This window comes from Malania oleifera, chromosome 4, assembly GCF_029873635.1.
Source record: "Malania oleifera isolate guangnan ecotype guangnan chromosome 4, ASM2987363v1, whole genome shotgun sequence".
NCBI lineage: Eukaryota > Viridiplantae > Streptophyta > Magnoliopsida > Santalales > Ximeniaceae > Malania > Malania oleifera.
In genome coordinates, this window is record NC_080420.1 from 5364147 (window position 1) to 5383691 (window position 19545).

The following is a 19545-nucleotide window of genomic DNA, read 5'->3' on the forward strand; positions in this document are numbered from 1 at the left end:
TTGTCACAAACTTATAAATGAAGCTGCTGAAAATAGGCATGGTGGGTGGGGGGCCATATGTTCTTGATTGAGGCAAGTCCACTATGAAGGCTAGAAAACAAACTGCCACACCTAATTCTAACTACATTAAACCTTTCCTTTCACATCCATTTTCATAACACAAAACGTCACTGCCTTCCAAAAACAGTGCAACACAATCATGTGATCTTATCCCCCCCTAATATTTCACATCTCTAAGCTTCCAAGATAATTTAAAAAATTTGTTGAATGGGTTCCGTCCCTATGCTTGATGGTCTAATTAGAATTGCTCTTTCCTGTTTGATTTTCCCTAAGTTTTTTTTTTTTTAAAAAAAAAAAAGGGGAAAAAAAAAAAAAATGAACCCTGCCTTAATCACCAAAAGATATTTTTGTTTTTTTTTTTTGTTTTGGAGAATAGTTTGAGCCAAACCAAAAGTAGGTTGAGTTTTTTTTTTTTTTGGGAGTTTTGAGTTTATTTGCTCAAAAAAATTTGAATTCAAGTTTAAAATTAAATATTACCATTGACTTCAGTGGCAACTTAAGAGAAAGGTGAATTGGGTTTAATAAAATTAATGCGCTTGATTATACAATTTAAAGTAATTTAAACAAATTAAATAAATATACAAATATAAAGTAATGAAATCAAAGAAAAGAAGAAAGAGATATGCAAATGCTTTTTATTGTGATTCATATCCCCACCTATGTCTGTTCTCTCAAGATCAATTACCCTCATCTTGAGGCTCTCCTAATCTCCTTAGCTTCATGGGTGGCAAGGTCATCAATTACACGCGAGGACTCTCTGGAGACCAACGAAACCAATTATACATTATTTTGATGGAGGTAAGGATGCCAAATTACAAGAGAAATTACAAGACAAATTTGTTCAAAAGGAATGATTTACAAATTTGAAGCACAAAAGAAAAGAAGAAAAAATCTCTTAAGAAATATAAAAGATTATGAGAGATTAAGAAGTGGGTAATATAAGGCACGGGAGAGATTAAGAGAAAGTAAAAAGTTTGAGCATTTAGAAATTCAATATGAATAACTTCTCTAATATTCCTTAGATTTTGGACGACATATATATAGAGTTTAAAGAAAAACTAACCATTTTATTCCTGTTACGAAAATTTTCAGGCTAGGTCGGTTGATTGCTTATCAAGACTAGTTGATCGCTTACTAATTGTTAGAGAGAAACTTCATACTATTGTAGGCAAAATTGTGTATTCTGCTTAACTATCCTTAAAGGCTAATCGATCACCTCCAACTTCTATCTAGAACAATTGACTGCCCCCTCTAGGCCAGTTGACTACCCCCGGGCTGCAAAGCTTAATTTGGTCTCTTTTAATTGTCAATTTTATAATTTTAGTCCATTAGTGTCATATCTTTAATATTCTTAGAGTTTACAAGATAAAATAAATTACAACTACGAAAATAAAAAATAAAAAAAATTGGATTTTAATTTTTTAAATCTTCTTTCAATTCTTCAACTTCAATGGCTTAATCTTGTTAAAAAAAAAAAACTTCAACACAAAGTCATTAGTACACAATAGTTTGTTATCATCAAAATTAGGTTAATGAAATCTTGGGACTAACATTTACTATTTATTCAATTTTTTTTGTCACAATTCCACATTGAGATATATTAAGAAGATTTCAAGTAGGCCCCCACGGGCATGGCGCGGTGAAAAGGCATTAGCAAGTAAAAAGGAGCATCGGGGGTTCAATTTCAGGTAAATACACTCACGGAATCAGCGGTACCTGTGGATTGTGAGAGTTTACTCTGTGAGCCAGTGAGGACCGTGAATGGTGAGAGCTCGCTCTATGAGCCAGCGGGGACCATGGATGGTGAGAGTTTTCTGTGAGCCAGCGGGGACAGTAGATGGTAATGGAGATGTATCCCGAGAGTTGGGTTGACTGAACGTCCAACTGATGCACATAAGTCGTGTCCGCATTTCGGACTTTATCCTGATCAGTGAGAGCTGGGGGCGGAGGACGCTAATCCGTAGATTTGGTGCCACACTAGGGGATCCAAAGAGTTCATTGGTGGCTGGAGTTCCTATTCAATCAAACAAAAAAAAAAAAAGATAAAAAAAAGAAGAAGAAGATTTCAAGTATACAAGAAGGATTACGCTTCATTTTATGAAACATTTTTTACAAAATATAAATGTGAAGGCCTACATTTTATTGGAGTTTGTTGAGATGGTTATGCTTCGACATGACTCACCAAAAAATCAACTTCTTAAATCAATCTCATACTCAAGTTTAATTACATTAATATTTTAATATATATAAAGACACACACCCAAATGAGAGTACATATGATAGCTTCACCACTACTTTACTTGTTTGGTGTTATTGTTGCACCTAAGAATTGCTATTAAATTTTTTACATAAAATACTAACTGCAATTACCAAAATCATTTTAATTCGATAAATCAAAATAACACTAATCTTTTCTTTGAGAGCTTATAATTTGAATTTAAATAAATTACAACACATAATTAAATTAAGTTCTATGGAGATTTACACAGATATATATATATATATATATATATATTTATGATTTGAAAACTCATACTTTTAAAAACAAGTTGGACTTTATTAACTTTATTATCAAAAGATATAAGAATAAAAAGAAGTAATATTATAAAAATAATTTTATCTTTACAAAAATATTATAAAAATAATCTCGATAGACTATAAATTTTTTTTTATTTTTTACATGTTAAATCGAATTCATGTCTTATAATAGACGCACCCAACGAAATGTAGTTGGGTTTTTAAATTCCACATTATAGCAAAACGAACCCAATTAATGTAATTTTAGTTTTAATTTTATTATTTGACTGCATCAATTGAACCTTATTTGAAATTAAATATTTAAAAAAAAAAAAAAAAAAAACTCAAATACAACATTAACTTATACTTGTTTACTTCAGGTCAATTTTACGAACAACGAAAAATAAGTCTCATCAAACCGTTCGCACATATTTATTTGGAGCCACATGGTCTGCCAGCTCACCTCCGCGGATCCCACGCGGGACTCACACGCCAACGCCCACGAATCCACTCTGCTTCCTACTCGCCAATCTCCTCCAGCTGGGCCATTCTTATTGGTTTGTACATTACACGCACTAAACCGCTCAAGAAGTATAAACCTGACAAATTGTAGCCGTTAGAGATTGCCACGTGTCCCTTGCCGACACGGACCTCACTGGGGGTGGCAGGCGAGTCGTCAGCCATACTGTCTTTAGTAATCATTTTTAATCCAATCTTATACGACCATAACCCCCAAAACGTAACACCAAATCCTTCTTTTCTTTCCTTTTCCTTCCAGCCAAACAATTCGCGGCTAGTTGTTTTCTCACTGTTTGGTTATCCGAAGGATCACACTTCGCCGGATTCTGGAAATCTCAGTCGTTTACTATATTCTTCTTTTTGTATCATGAAAAGGCGCACTTTTACTTGCACTACAGTTTTCCTGGGAAAGTGGTTCGGGAATGTTCTTGCCTTGGTTTGCCCTTGAAGCAATCCAAGCACTCTCAGATCGGCAACGGAGGTCGTTTGTTCAGTTCTTTTAGGGTTTTGGCGCGTCAATCAGTGAGCAGAGCGTAGAGGAATAGCGTAAGTGTGTGAACTTTATAACTTCGTTTTCTTGGAATAATAAACTACGTGAGTTGAGGTAATTGAGTTTAAAATTTGCCTTTTCTGTTTGGCTGCTGGGAGAACAGAGCGAGAGGAAAGGAAATGAGGAGATTTTACGACAGAAAATTATAGTTTTGCTTCAACTGAGCTAAAGTGTTTGTGGGACTTAATTTTTTTTTTTTTTCCTTTTTCTATATTTTCTCAATTTCTCTGCGGCCGAATGGAGGAGTAATAAAATTGGAGCACTCTAGTTGTTTGAATGATTTTTTCTCTTCGTTTCCCTTGTTAATATCCTAAATCAGCTTTTTACTGTTCTCCCTTGAGGGAGAGTAGATGAATTCATCGGTAATTCACTAAGGAAGGGGAATGATTAGATTCAGATGCCCCGTGAAATCCGCTCATTACTGCACTGCGCCCTATGCTGTTTGTTTAGGCTACAAAAAATCTAGGCCGTTTGCTGCCGCATTTTCTTACTTCTCAAATTCAGTTTATTGATTTATTCCCTGATTTAGTTGTGGCAGCTGGCAGTATTTTAGCTTCAATTAATGGATTAGGAAAATATTACTTTTCTGCTTAGTTCTGTATCTTTTGCATGCGTAGCCAGTCTAGGACAAATTTGCTTGAAAATTATTTCTAATTTGAGTTCTTTCTTCTGGAGTTCATTTGGACAGTTGTTTAATTCTAAAGCCCATATCAGAAATTGGCCGCAATAGATGTTTCTATTTTAGACACAGTAACAGGATTTGAAGTTAGATTTGTGTGACACTTTGCATCTAAGTTCTTGTGCATGTTCTGTTACTGACACACTGATATCTTACTTGTATCGCAGGGTGATACAACTTTTTCTGAAAGGTTAATAGATGGCTACGCTTGCAGATATAGGGCTTTCTGCTGCTATCAATATCCTCAGTGCTTTTATATTCTTGGTGGCATTTGCTATTCTTCGGCTTCAGCCTTTCAATGATAGGGTTTATTTTCCGAAATGGTACATTAAAGGATTAAGAAGCAGTCCAACACAATCGGGAGCATTTGTACGCTTTGTCAATTTGGACTTCAGATCATATGTTAGGTTTCTGAATTGGATGCCAGATGCTTTGAAAATGCCAGAACCTGAACTCATTGACCATGCGGGATTGGATTCTGCTGTTTACTTGCGGATATACTTGATAGGGTATGCTGCATTAGATCTTAATAATTCTTCAATCTTCATTTTTTTTCCTTGTTCCATTGGTTGCTTCTTCCAAACAACCATGCATAAATGCTAACCTAGAAAGTAGAATAAAAAAGATCATCCATGCTTCTTTTCAACTATTCCAACCCTAAAATTTTCATTTTATTTTCATCTCTATTGACAAGCTAATGGGAGATCATTCATATAGTAGGATAGTAATGTTACAATGAACATTCCGAAAATGATCCAGCCCTTTAATAAGCTCATAAACATCTTGTTCAAAGCAAGGCCAAAATAAAGGACAAGAAAAAAATCCAAACCTTTTTGTCTTCCACTAAAGGGATGATAGGCCAATAGAGACCTGTCATTCTGCATCTTGGAATTTTGGATTGGAAACTACTGATGATCCACCCAAAGTCTTTATTAATGTTCATTTATACTTGGGTAGATGGAATCTTGGGTCAATAATTTGTAGTTGAGGTGTGTGAGGTTTTGTGAAAATATAGATAAGAGTGGATAGATAGATTTTGGTGCGTCATTTTGGTTGGCCAAGAAATAGGAACGTTTTGGAAGTGCTATGTAATGGTGTAAAATTTTGGAAATGAATGTAATTGCTCTAGAGATTAAAGCAAGTCCATATACACCTCAAAATGAATTTTGTTCTCCACTCCTTTATTATAAAAGTCTTCTCTCTAAACTGCATAAATTGAATATAAAAATCCAAAAGTAGAAAATGCAATTGCCCTCTATGTGGATGTGTTGTCCCCTTTAATGTTGTGCTGGCTATCTTTTTTCCCTGGGAAAGAATACTATTTTTGTGCTGTGTGAATATTATGTCTGTTGAATATATATTCAAGGTTCTTGGCTGATTGTTTTGCTTTAACTTATGCAGGCTTAAGATCTTTGTTCCCATAACATTCCTTGCACTTACTATCCTGGTGCCAGTTAATTGGACAAATAGCACTTTGGAGCTAAGCAAAGCAACTTACAGTGACATCGATAAGCTTTCTATTTCAAATATTCCGCTTGGATCCTATAGGTCTGTTGTGTTGCTATTGTTCCATATTGTAGCTTGCCCTTTCTGTATATTTATGATGATCATTTTGCATATTGAATCTGCATTAGTCACAATACAATCTTTTCCCTATTTATTTATGCATTTTGGATTGCTTGTAGTACCTTCTGACACACACACGCACATTCACTCATGCACTCGCTGACAAGTTGCTGTGCCACTTGAAAATGTGTTTTTTTTCATTTGGCAGGTGCTTTGTTAAACAGCACACACTGCCATAATACTTGCATTATAATTTTGGTCCACAGAAAACTTTCAAGGATGAAACGGGCAGTGCAAAGAATCACTGAGGCAATAGGGAATATGCCAAAAGATGGTTATTTTTATGCGGTTTCTTCTGAGTTTCTTTATACCTATTTTTTGAATAACCACATATTGTTCTCTGCAAATACTAGTTTTTCTTTATCCCCTGTAAGTTCATGTCCATAAGAATGTTAGTTCTTACGATTCAGATGTCATGATTTATGAAGATAATTCTTACCTCACTAGATTTTCTGTATATATGATTAGAACTCCGATTTTAGTAAATTGTTTAAACAATAATTGGTATGTTTTTTAATTACATTAAGAAAAATATTAAGAGCCATATATATGAAGTAAGTCCCATTACAATTTTTGTTTTTGTTAGTCCCCAAACCCAATGCTTCGGAGGCAATTGATTTTCCCTTTTTTTCTAAGCTAGCTTTGGCAAGTTGGAGGGGGAGATATTTTTCTTTTTAGTACATGTTATCATATAAGATATGATATAAGAAGAATACTTTTAAAAATGAGATAAAACTAAGCAAAAAATTTTGGCACTCAGTTGTGATAATTTTGATATGAATCTGTTTCAGTAAATTGTTAACTTTTGTATTTTTAAATCACTTTAAGAGAAATTTTACAGTGAGCTACATAAATAAGGTAAATTGCAGCACAACTCTTGTATTTGTTAGTCCTCTGAAGCTTGGGGGGAGATTGATGCTCCCTTTTAAAAATTAGGAAATAACACATATGATAAATCTCAGCACAAAAGTTTGGCACGCAGTTGTGATTATTTCGATTGGATCAGAATATGATAGGGACTGCATTGATATGAAGCCAGTTTAGCAAAATTGTTCAATCAATAATTTAAGTGTTTTTTAATTATTTTTAGAGAAATATTACAATGAGCTACTTAGATGAGGTAAATTGCAGCACAATTCTTGTTTTTGTTAGTCCCCTGAAGCTTGGGGGGAAATTAATGCTCCCTTTTTTGTTTTAAGCAAACTTTCCTAAAAGAAGAAATTGAGCATGGTCTATCTTATTATTTTACTAAATAATTTTCTCAGCAGTTACTGCCAATAGATTTTTTGATTTTATTATGCAAAAAACGTTTATTGATCCCCTTTGTTTTCAAGATAATCATTCGCTGAACAAGTCACTCAATCTATAGTAATTCCCCTGTTTACGGTGGTTGCAGATTTTGGGCTCATATTGTGATGGCCTATGTGTTCACTTTTTGGACATGCTATGTATTGCAAAAGGAGTATGAGACAATTGCGTCAATGCGATTGCAGTTTCTTGCAACAGAAAGACGCCGTCCAGATCAATTTACAGTAAGATGAGATTCATTCTCATTGAAGTCATCTAATTTGTGATTTTTTTTTTAAATTTATTTTATGATTATCTTGAATTGTTTGTATTTTCTTTATTAGAATGCAAATAGTGATCTGTGAAGGTTGTAGACTGATTTAAGATTTGAGCTGTATCAGATTTGAGAATACAATGCAACGATTGAAATTCAATGGCACTGAAGCATATATTAATTAATAAATTATACTTTATTAATTAGTAGTTTCATCAGTTTGAAGATGTTGTGTGAGTCAAAGATAAGGTTGAAACATGATCACAATAAAGTGCAAATAAGTCAATAAACTACACTTTGGGTAATTTGAAGATTTTTCCACAGTTGTGAATATAATTCAAAGTATCCATTTTCTTGCATACAAATATTAAATATATTTCTTTCTTTAGAAATTTTATTATATAAAGATTTCCTGCTATTTACCATGTTAACTATTTTAGCAATACGGTGGAGCTCAGTTGCCGAACTATTATTAGCCTCAAATTTTTCAAAAAATTTAACAGTATAGAGTTCAGTAAGTGCTAACTTTAAATTTGTCAATTATTTTTTCTTCTATTAATTTTTTTTTGTTGGAGTATTTCTTGGCCATGCATGGTCATCTTGACTTTGACGTTTAGATACAATGGCTACCATGTTCAATGCTATTCATGAATCTATTGATGCTTGACTGTTGGCTTCTCCCGTTGCTTCATAGTATGTGCAAGAGAGATGCTGGAGATAAGAATGCAATAGGGACTTGCCTGAGAGGCTGGCCATGGTTTTGCAGTAACTAGTCTGCTTTTGGTGAGAAGAAGTGGGGTTCCCTGATATTTTTTCCAAATTCCAAACAGGGTCTTAAGGACTCTTGTTGACTACCACACTACGAATTTCTTCCTTACAATTTCTATTGATGCTGCATTTGGGGCATGCATTTCAGACTTTGGATTTGGATTCGGGTGTATTTAGAAAAAATTCAATACAATTTTGTTACATCTGTCCAAATACACACAAATCCAAATCCAAGACCTCTCCCAAACATAGGGTGTGGGAACATATAAGTTATTTTACAATTTTATTAACAGAAAAACTAATGGAGTTAAACGGCATTTTGCTCTTGGACATTTATGTGTAATATATATATATATATATATGCAATGTATATGTATAATGTATCTATGTATGATGTATATATGTATGATGTATATATGTATGGATGGATTGTAAATTGAGAAGGCTAACCAGTTATACATACTTCCAATACTTTGAAAATGCATGTCTATAATAACTTTTCTAATGGAATATGGTTGTTTACAGGTCCTTGTTAGGAATGTGCCCCAAATACTTTGAAAATGCATGTCTATAATAACTTTCTTATGGAATATGGTTGTTTGCAGGTCCTTGTTAGGAATGTGCCCCCAGATCCGGATGAATCTATTAGTGAGCTTGTGGAACATTTCTTCCTGGTTAATCATCCAGAACACTATCTCACCAATCAGGTTGAACCCAGCTTGCTTAACATTCCATGAGAATTTCTTGCTTTCCATTGCCATATCTTTTTCTTTTTTTTTTAAATTTATTTTTAGGATCTTTATGGTAAAGTCTCTGTTGGATTGGAATATTTAGATGATGGAGAAAAAAGTGAAAGTGAGTTGAGGTACCAACAAGGTTGCCCCATCTAGTATGTTTTTAGCCCCCTCATGGAATCTTTAAGGGGGTTTGATCATCCATACCCTCAAGAATATTTATTTTTTTATAAGGGGGTTGATAGGGGGCTGAACCCAGGACCTCAGTCGCATAAGAGGAGGCACTCACCATGATAACCACAGTTTGGGCATATAGAAATATCAAGTCTCATCAAATTTTAAAATCTTTTACTTTAAAGCCTCGCGTGAAATTTGAAGAACATTAGGGGTAGTAACAGAAAATATGAAGGAATCCAAATTTTTCATACTTGGTTATGGATAGTGTGAAAGAAATAATGTATAGAACAAATCAGTTAACAAAAAATTGATTTTACAAATTATTAACATTTACTTTTTTCTTGATCTTGAATCATACTAGAACAAATTTATTTTTAATGGTATTTAATGTAGAAAGAAAATATAATAGAAGATGGATTTCTTCTTGTTTCTCTTTCAAATTTTTTCCTCAAATAAAATAATTGATCCAAATAGCACCTAAATAAATTTTAATTATTTATATACTTATTAATTAATCACTTTTTTACCCTTTTAAATAAATTCAAAGTATTAATTCTCTCGTTATTACGTAATATTTTTTTTATCTTTTAATGATAATGATAACTATCATCCATGCAGCATCATCATTAATCCTTGTTGTAATACATAAATATATGTGTACACACACACACGCACACACACATATCATTAGATTCGACCACCGATTCAACCTGCCAGTCCCACCAGTCAAAACAGATCCAGTGGCTTCACCAGGCTGCTCACAATAATTATGAGAATATCACTATAAATTCTCTGCATAGGGCAAAATTCACAGCATCAATGAAGAAACTAAATTTTCCTAGATAGTAAAATTTTCATTTATTTCCTTTCTTTTTTGTTAAGGCTCATCATTGAATATAATTTATGATTGTTATTTAATATTTTAGTTTATTACTAAAACTATTTTACTCAGGTTGTATGCAATGCAAATAAACTTGCAAAACTGGTCGAGGAGAAGAAAGGCAAGCATAATTGGCTTGATTACTATGAAAATAAATATTCTCGAAACCAGTCAAAGAGACCTCTTATCAAGGTACTACAGTGTATTGCAATTTGCTCTGTGGCCTCATAATTAACCCCTTTATCTTACATGTTGAACCCTATTTATGCTATTTTTGGCTTCTGATTTGTGACCTAATTCTGCACATGTTTTCCCTAGCAGACTGGTTGTCTTGGCCTTTGTGGAGATCGAGTGGATGCAATTGAATTTCATGCATCTGAGATTGAGAGATTATCAAAAGAAGTAAAAATATTTCCCTTTTAACTTCTTATTAGATATTTATTTTTCTGAAGTTAAACTGTTTGTTATTATAGTTTTTCCTATTAGTCCATAGACATGCTAGGTGATTTATGTTTTATAGGAAGAGCCTTGGCCCAGTGGTGAGGGTGTTTCACTCAAGCCAGCGGGTCACAGGTTCCAAAATCAGGTAAACAGCCTCTACAATTGTGGAGGTAAGGCTGGATAAATCATGCCCTCCTCTGATCCGTGATATGGCACACAAACTTTGTGTGCTGGTTTTTAGCATATTTATCTTTTCAATTTGAACTACAAAATAGTTTTTTAGAGTGGTGCAGTAGTTTCAATGCCCTCCTCTGATCCCTGATGTGGCACACAAACTTTGTGCACTGGTTTTTTGTTTTTTTGTTTTTTGTTTTGTTTTGTTTTGTTTTTTGTTTTTTGTTTTGTTTTGTTTTGTTTTGTTTTTGTTTTTGTTTTTTTTGTTTTTTTGTTTTTTGTTTTTTTTTTTTTATGTTTTTAGCATATTTATCTTTTCAATTTGAACTACAAAATAGTTCTTTAGAGTGGTGCAGCAGTTTCAATGCTATGATGATGTTTGTTCATTTTAAATTGTTTCCTGTATGAGAATTTCAGTAATTCTTTAGAATCTTGCTGCAGTTTCAAAACTTTCCCGCTTCAAATTTAATGTAATAATGGCTATATGCCCCCATTGTCGTACTAGATAGCTATTATTTGACTAGTGAATATCTCATTTGTGCTGAATTTTACAAGGATTGCCTTAAAAAGGCATGCTCCACATCAAACTACAGAAAGACATGTCTTTAGAAGATTCCTAAAAATAGGCAGATTTGATCAAGGTTCCTAACCTTCATGGTTTCAGTGCCCTTACCCAGTAATTTCTCATAGGTATGTTCTGTACTAGACATTTTTGACATTTTGCCAGTGTCATTAATTGATGATTACACAATTTGAAAGATGATTCTAGACTTAGGAATTTAAAGTAGGAAGAGATAATGAAGAATGATTATTCTGAATTGAGGCCCAATAATGGGAAGGGTTGAAACTTAGAGAGAGATAATATTATATGATTCCTTATTTGGCTTGATGGAAGTTGAAATCATCATCGACAAAATTTGAGATTCAAATTTAAGATAAATGGTCTAAAATCACCACATGCAATGACAAGGTGGAGAATCATGGAAACTAACCAAGATTGCAATAATCCTTATTATCTCTTGAGCCATGGCATGCAATTAAGTTTGACTTTCTGTGATTGTGGGTTATTGGATGCGATTGGGAGTTAGGCTGCATAGAAATAATGAGAGGTAATGGAGATTGCTGAGACAGGAAAATTAGGCAATCCATAGGAACTCAAGTGTCAAGCGGAAAAGGGGGGGATGAAGTCAGGATGATATAAAATTGAAAAGTGATAGCAAGGGTGGTGCAATGAAGTCCTTTCTTATGCAGTAGCAACGGTGGTGCAATACTCCAGAGCAGGAAGCTTTGGGCTAGTGAGGGTCTCCGGTGAGAATGAGGACCAAACATGCAAATTGGAGAGTGCTAAGGGTGAGGTTATCATCCAACAAGAGGAGGTTGTCTCCAACCCAACTACACAACCCCCTTCCAGCTTACCCTGCGCCTTCTCTTTTATCACCAATATGTGTTGGGTTCTTATGTTTAAAGAAAGAATATCAATCCCACTTATTGGACTGTTGGAACTTGGATTTGTTGAAGATTTGCTTCATTTTACTCCTGTGGTTTTTGTCTATTTTATGCCTTCTATTTTGCTTTTAAAGTCCAATTTAATTTTGTTTAATGGATTGCTTTGTATTCAGATAGCTGCAGAGAGAAAGAGGGTTGTGAATGACCCTAAATCTATCATGCCGGCGGCATTTGTTTCCTTCAAAACTCGGTGGGGTGCAGCTGTTTGTGCACAAACTCAACAATCCAGAAACCCGACTATATGGTTAACTGAGTGGGCACCAGAACCACGTGATGTATATTGGCAAAACCTTGCTATTCCATATGTTTCACTCGCAGTTCGAAGGCTTATCATTGCTGTCGCATTCTTCTTTCTCACCTTCTTCTTCATGATTCCCATTGCCTTTGTACAATCCCTAGCAAGCATTGAAGGAATTGAGAAGGCTGCACCCTTTTTGAAGTTCATTATTGAAGTGTGAGTGTCCTTGTCTGTGTATGCTTACATAACATTCATGAGTTCCTAGGTCTAACAGACTAAATTTTGTTTTACCTTTCATAATAATCATGATTATAGTTGCAAAACTATACTTGAAATGCTTTTTTGTTTTGTGTTTTTGCATGCATTAATAATTCTCTCATATCCATTCTAGAAGTGAAATCTATTGACATGTTTAGTTGACATATTGATTGCATTATCTATTAATGGAATTCCTCATGATTTATCTGTTAAAGCTTGATATACATTATTGACCCACAACCTAACAGCTTAACCTTTTAGGTAAAGTGGTAATCTAACATGGTATCTGAGCTCTGGTTACCAGGAGGTCCTAAATTCTAATCTTGTCGCCCGCCTTTATTCTATGGCATTATTTGTCATTTGTTTATCTCTCCACGTGCTATTGGGCTACACGTGCGGGGGAGTGTTAAAGCTTGATATACATTGTTGACCCACAACCTAACAACTTAAGCTTTTAGGTGAAGTGGTAAACTAACATCATCTATATTAGCCATTTTCTTTTTCTGTAGATCAACACTTTTCCATACTAAAAGACCGTATATGTGCACGTGAAAGTATTTAGAGGAATTTTGGAGTGATTAATCAAGCTCCTTTGTGTTTGTCGTAAGATATTTTTCCCATTTGTGTTGTGTTAATGTGCTGTTACAAATCAGTTTTATTTCTTTTTACTCCTTTGTTTAATTTGATTTTAAGTGTTGGCTGTCAGGTGAATATTTAGGAACAATATTGCAAAATTTTGGCTATACAAGAATCTTGGTTGTTTAGTCATCTTTACACAAGTTTGTGCTAACAGTACTCTAAATTATTATGCAGGGGATTCATCAAGTCATTCATCCAAGGTTTTCTCCCTGGGATTGCTTTGAAGATTTTCCTTATCATTTTGCCCATGATATTGATGTTCATGTCCAAATTTGAAGGCTTTATATCTCTGTCATCTCTAGAAAGAAGATCAGCATCTAGATATTATCTTTTCAATTTTGTGAACGTATTTCTTGGGAGCATAATCACTGGAACCGCATTTGAACAGCTAAATACATTCATCAAGCAGTCAGCAAATGAGTATGTTATTCTTTTATAAATGAGTTGCCTTGTTCAGTATTTCCTTGAACTTTTTGCAGTGCATAATGTTTATTTTTTTTGGGGGGGGGGGGAACTACAAGCATGCATGTGTGTGTGTGTCATGTTGATATATATTGGCTTGCCTATCATCAGAAGGAATATTCATTTGAATGTTGAGGCTTGTTAAATTCAATTCAATTAAATGAAGATAACAGTAACTGCAAACTGATGTTTCAGTGATAAAGTGCTACAAAAATTCAAAGAAGGATTCAACTTATCAGAGTTAATTGTACTAAGAAAATGTGATCTCTTTGACAAAAAAAACTTGGTCTGGTTCTCTTGCCAGGTTATTTGGTTCATTAGCTATTTGTGAAGAAACTATGGTTTATGCTTGAAGTGAGAGAAACTTTTGATATAAGCTCATTGCTGGCCAAGAACTGTTAGCTGCAAAACTGCATTTGTTTCTTCTTCCCCATATATTTTCAATTGTAGCCCTTTTTAATTCCCATGGTATGTGCGCCATCAATTGTTAACTGTTATCACACAACTGGTGGGGCTAGAGCATCCTCATTCAAATTGTTTCTTCTCTCTCTTAAGTAAATCATAGTTCTTCATTTTTTGTTGCTAATGTCACAAAGTAAATATAATTTTCCCTTGTGGGTTTTGAACTGGCACTCTACCTGATCATAGTGTGCTTCGTTTAATTTGAGTGTGTAAACTATTTAAACTCTTACCTTGTTTGGTCCTCATGTAACCTCTGACAACATTAGTTATTTCATTTCAGTAGTACATTTTTGTGATCTTCAGTTCATTTTTGCAGTATTCCTAAAACAATTGGCGTAGCAATTCCAATGAAAGCAACTTTTTTCATAACGTATATAATGGTTGATGGATGGGCTGGCATTGCTGGGGAGATTTTAATGTTGAAACCACTGATCATATACCATTTAAAGAACTTTTTCTTAGTGAAGACTGAGAAGGACAGAGAGGAGGCAATGGATGCAGGGAGTCTTGGCTTCAACACTGGCGAACCTCAAATTCAATTTTATTTTTTACTAGGCCTTGTTTATGCTGTGGTGACACCAGTTCTCCTTCCTTTCATATTAGTATTCTTCTGCCTGGCTTTTGTTGTATTTCGTCATCAGGTAAAGTTTTGCCATTTTCATCATGAAATTTGACATATAAAGGTCTAAAGGATAAGAATTTTACAAACATCTTTATGCATATTATTTCATGTACACATCATTGTCAATCAGATGATTAGAATCCTGCTTCATAGTTGGGTATGACATAGAAAATCTGCTGGGGCCAAAATCAGTATAGTTTGATGATTTGCACCACTAGATTAAAATTGAACTTTTAATCCCGTAGAAAAAAGAGGGTTCAAATTCTGACAAGGACAAGGCATTTGGAAATTCGTAGTTCTTAAATAATTATTGTTGCATTCTATTGTCTCATCATGAATCATTATGGGCCCTATCATTATATTGTTTGAACATTTTTAGAAGAGATGCTAAATCATGTGGGTTGGATAGCAGAAGGTAATTATCAGTAAAAATAAATGTCTCTAAGCTGACCTAAAAAAGTGCATGGTTTTTTGTGGAACTACACTCACATAGGCAAGGTTGTGTTCGAGTTTTTTCTCGATTTATCTTTTTTTTTAAAAATATATTAAATAATACCTTTTTTGGGAAAATAATTCCCGGAATGACTCTGACGTAATCTTGCTACTTCAAGTAGCGAGATTTGCCACATGTCATTCCAGGAATTATTTTTTCAATAAAAGTATTATTTAATATATATTTTTTAAAAATGATAAACTGGGAAAAAACTCCATGGAATCCTACAAATGCAACCAAATTTTTTGCCATTTGGAAATTCATTGATTTTTGTGTATGAATGAGTGATTTGATTATTCACTGTGCTCTCACCAGTCTGTATTGAGAGAGAGAGAGTGCTGCTTTGGTTCTCTTGGCACTCTTCTTCATGGGATGGGAGAGATCATTCTTCTGAGCACATATGGAAGAATCTGGCCCTATTTCAACACCACTTAGATAAAATGAACATTGAAAACATACATAAAAACTTCTTGATTATCCATTTAGGCCTTCACTTTGTAGGGGTATGGACCTAATTGTTCCTATGGAAGTCACCTAAAACTTGTGTGTTACTTGGTTTGCTCTTTAAAAGATAATAGCTTCAAGGATGAGGCAATATGCTGCTAAAACTTGTAAAGAACATTTCCCTTTTTTTTTTTGGGAAAGAAAAGATAGAGCAGAAGGTATTTGCAAACCTACTCTAGCGTGAAAACACAGGAGTGCATAGCCATTGTCATTTTTTGAATTGATTATTTCATTCTCTATTTTTTCTTTTTTTATTTGAGGTGGTGGTTACCATTGCATCAACAAATCCTTGAAATATCAAGAAATGTATGTTACACACAATTTCATTTAAAGTGGAGAATGCTTTAAACTATGTTCCGGTAGTCGGCACTTCATGCAGTAATCAACTTGAAACTCCAATATTGCATTTCATTTATAGAACTGTTCTTGTTGATTGTTTCTTACCTATGGTTTGTGTAATCTGTCATCTGTATATCACACTTGCTGCATAGTGTTTCATGTAAGAAACTGATTTTCCTTCTGGAAATTATTAATCCTATCCTTTAATTTATTTGTTGAACTTGCTTAGATAGTCCTTCATCTGGAAATTTTATATTTTTTTATTTTGTAAGAAGTCTAATCTTCACAACTGTCTACAGTACCTTATTGCATTTTTTTTTTCTCATGAATCTATGCTGGCATTGCTGTAGCCAGTTAATTATTGCCCCATGTATTGTATAGCAATTTGCTATGTTTAAACTTTTTTCCCTAAAGAATACTTGTGTCATACTGCAGATTATAAATGTTTACAACCAAGAGTATGAGAGTGGTGCAGCATTCTGGCCTGATGTCCATGGACGTATTATAACTGCATTGGTTATCTCACAGCTGCTACTTATGGGACTGCTGAGTACAAAACATGCTGCTCAATCAACACCATTTCTTATTGCACTTCCTGTCTTGACTATATGGTTCCATAGGTTCTGCAAAGGCCGTTATGAATCAGCATTTGTTAGATATCCATTACAGGTATGTAGGAATCAGAATCTACAGATTTGTTGTTTTGTTATTGCACACATTATAGCTAAAGCTTGCAGTGATTGAGCATTGATCATAGCGCTGGCCACCTGCGTATATTTTAGATTGATCATTATATTACAATTGTGCTTATGGTAACACCTTTAATATTGTACTAACTGTGAGGTTTATTATTCAAGAAGATAATAATTTTGTGTTATGAAGCAACAGTTTTGAAATCAATATAAGAAGTTTGTTCACCTGCTTTTCTGACTATCCGTGTGAACGCGATTTGTGTATCTTGTTTATGTTAATGTTTAAATTTTCTATTCATAGTTTTTTTTATGGATATATGTATGGTGCCACTTGGTTTTGTGGTTATACTGATTTTAGATATCAACATTGGTGCAAATTGCTCTTACGCTGTGTTTGGGAGCATGGAGTTTAGGCTTTTGAATTTGTATTTGGGTAGATTTGGACAAAATTCAATGCAATTTAATATAACATTTAGTCCGAGTCCACACAAATCTAAATCCAAGCCCATTCCCAGACAGGGTTATAGTCTTGAAAAGAAGGGAGATACGAGGGAAAAGGAGGGAGAAGAGAACAAAAGAATAGGGGAGGGAATTAGCACACAGATGGGATGAGGTTTGGATAGCGTGCGGTTGCAGTGGCAAACGTTTGAACCTAGAAGTTATATTAGAGCTAAGGTTACAGGTTCAATTATTGAGCAACAAGAACAGTTGCCATTGGAAGATTGTTGCCTCTTGGTCAAGGTGTGGCACCAATCAGCCCACATGGCAGAGACCTAGGTATTGGGTCAAGTCATATTCAGACTGTAGTGTTAGGCTGCTATAAATATAATAAAAAAGATTTGGAGTAGTATTCTTACTGTCAGCTACATGCAGTATCAAAACCAAGATCATGGGTTTGATTCCCAGTGCCACAGGCAGTTGCTTAGGATCTTGGCAGGAGAAATACAAAAAATGGACAGAAAGGAGGATGATGTTTCTTTCCTCTTACCTCTGCACGGTAGGATAACGGAAATTGGGAGAAAAGAAATGAAAAGAGCATATAGTTTGTGGTTGATGGTGCTAATTAGATAAACTACATCACTTAAACTCATCCCTCTAAATGGTCCATCACCCAAATCAGGAGAATTGTCTGGCCATCTGAATGGCTGTCTTTTGCTTTCTTTCCACCAGTTTTTCTCTCTATGATGTATGATTGCATGAGCTGAATGCCAACTTTTCTGCTTACCCTTTCTATCTTTTCACTTCTCTTCCAGGCATAGTATTAATGCTGCTCTACACTATTGACCCTATTAAACCAAGAGATAAATCTGCAAATTTTTGTTGAACTATATATTTTCCATTGAGATTAGTCTGGTAGCCAATATATGAGAGAACAAAATTGTGTGCAGTGATTGCAACTCGTTTTTGGTTTGCACAAATTTGGATCAGTGGTGCAACGTATGTGTTGCAGTCCTTGATCTGATTAATAGCTGGAGAATGCTATTGAAAAAACCTCCCATTTACCTTTTCTGTTGATCCTGATGCCATATTTGAAATGTTTGCTTGGTGCCTTGATTGACTAGCATGTTTACCATATTAACTACTGTTCTGATGGCTATGACTGATATAAAAACCCCCGATTCCTTCGTATTTTGCAATTACCTAATTTTCTTTTTCATTTCTTCTTGTGCATGCGAATCAAACTCTACTAATAATTTTCTGTGTTGTCCTAAAACCATTAGGAAGCAATGATGAAAGACACACTGGAACATGCAAGGGAACCAAACCTGAATCTGAAAAGCTACCTTCAAAATTCTTATCTGCATCCAGTGTTTAAAGGTGGCAATGATGATGAACAAGAGGAAGTTAACGGAAAGTGGGAGCCGGAGAGTGTGCTAGTTCCAACCAAGCGCCAATCCCGGAGGAACACCCCATTGCCTAGCAAGTTCAGTGGTTCATCCTCTCCGACTCTGCCCGATACAATTCAGGAACCACCACAGCCTTAAATTTTAGCTTTGTTCCTTGATCTCATTTTAAATTATGAGCCCCTTCAAAATGGTTGCAGTTGAAGGTGGCATTGTATATTAGACCAGCATTGAGGAGAATAGCTAGCATAAGTTGTTGCATATATATATATATATACAGAGAGTGTGTGTGTGGACGCGTGCAGAGTAGGGTATTCAAACTGCTGCAAGGAAGCAGGAAGGATTGGATCTTTGGCGTGTGAATTCTTATCAACCAGAAGCAAAGATTGTGGTAGTTTGTCTCATTTTTTCCCTCACAACTGTTGTAAATTGACAAATAAATGTATAATTTGTAGAAGTTGTTTACGATGCATTTTATATTCAATTTTGTATCTTAATGCAATTTTTTCTTTTTAGTGCATTGAGGTTTCCATCTAATATCATTTATCAATGAGTTACTGAATTTTTTGTTTTTTTCTTTAAGGTGGTGTTTGGAAAAATGGATTTTAATTTGTGTGGAATTGGAAGAAATTTAATATAATTTTATATTGTATTTATAAAAATTTATATAAATTTATATTTAAGGTTAAAATTCATATTCCCAAGAGAAATATCAATTTTTTTCAGCTATTTTTATTTTTATTTATAGAATATTTACAATATGGGAATAAAATAGTATACCGAGATTTTGTTTTTTGTTG

The 19545-nt window shown here is 34.3% G+C and overlaps 1 protein-coding gene across 1 annotated transcript; it reads left to right on the forward strand.

Annotated features, from left to right (window-relative positions):
* The first annotated feature begins 3279 nt into the window (after positions 1-3279).
* On the forward strand, positions 3280-19265 carry LOC131153016 (calcium permeable stress-gated cation channel 1-like). The gene is made up of 12 exons (XM_058105030.1): positions 3280-3642; positions 4493-4834; positions 5727-5873; positions 7348-7483; positions 8886-8987; positions 10144-10263; positions 10393-10473; positions 12306-12646; positions 13502-13747; positions 14568-14892; positions 16645-16878; positions 18623-19265. Exons 2-12 carry the CDS (start codon positions 4524-4526, stop codon positions 18884-18886), a joined length of 2307 nt encoding a protein of 768 aa, XP_057961013.1. The 5' UTR covers positions 3280-3642; positions 4493-4523; the 3' UTR covers positions 18887-19265.
* The last annotated feature ends 280 nt before the right edge of the window (positions 19266-19545 follow it).

Excerpts from the sequence above, each read along its gene's own strand:
- LOC131153016 (XM_058105030.1), top strand. The coding sequence starts at position 4,524 with ATGGCTACGCTTGCAGATATAGGGCTTTCTGCTGCTATCAATATCCTC. Across the intron at positions 8,988-10,143 it reads AACACTATCTCACCAATCAG|GTTGTATGCAATGCAAATAA; the intron begins GTTGAACCCAGC and ends TATTTTACTCAG. Across the intron at positions 14,893-16,644 it reads TTGTTGTATTTCGTCATCAG|ATTATAAATGTTTACAACCA; the intron begins GTAAAGTTTTGC and ends GTCATACTGCAG.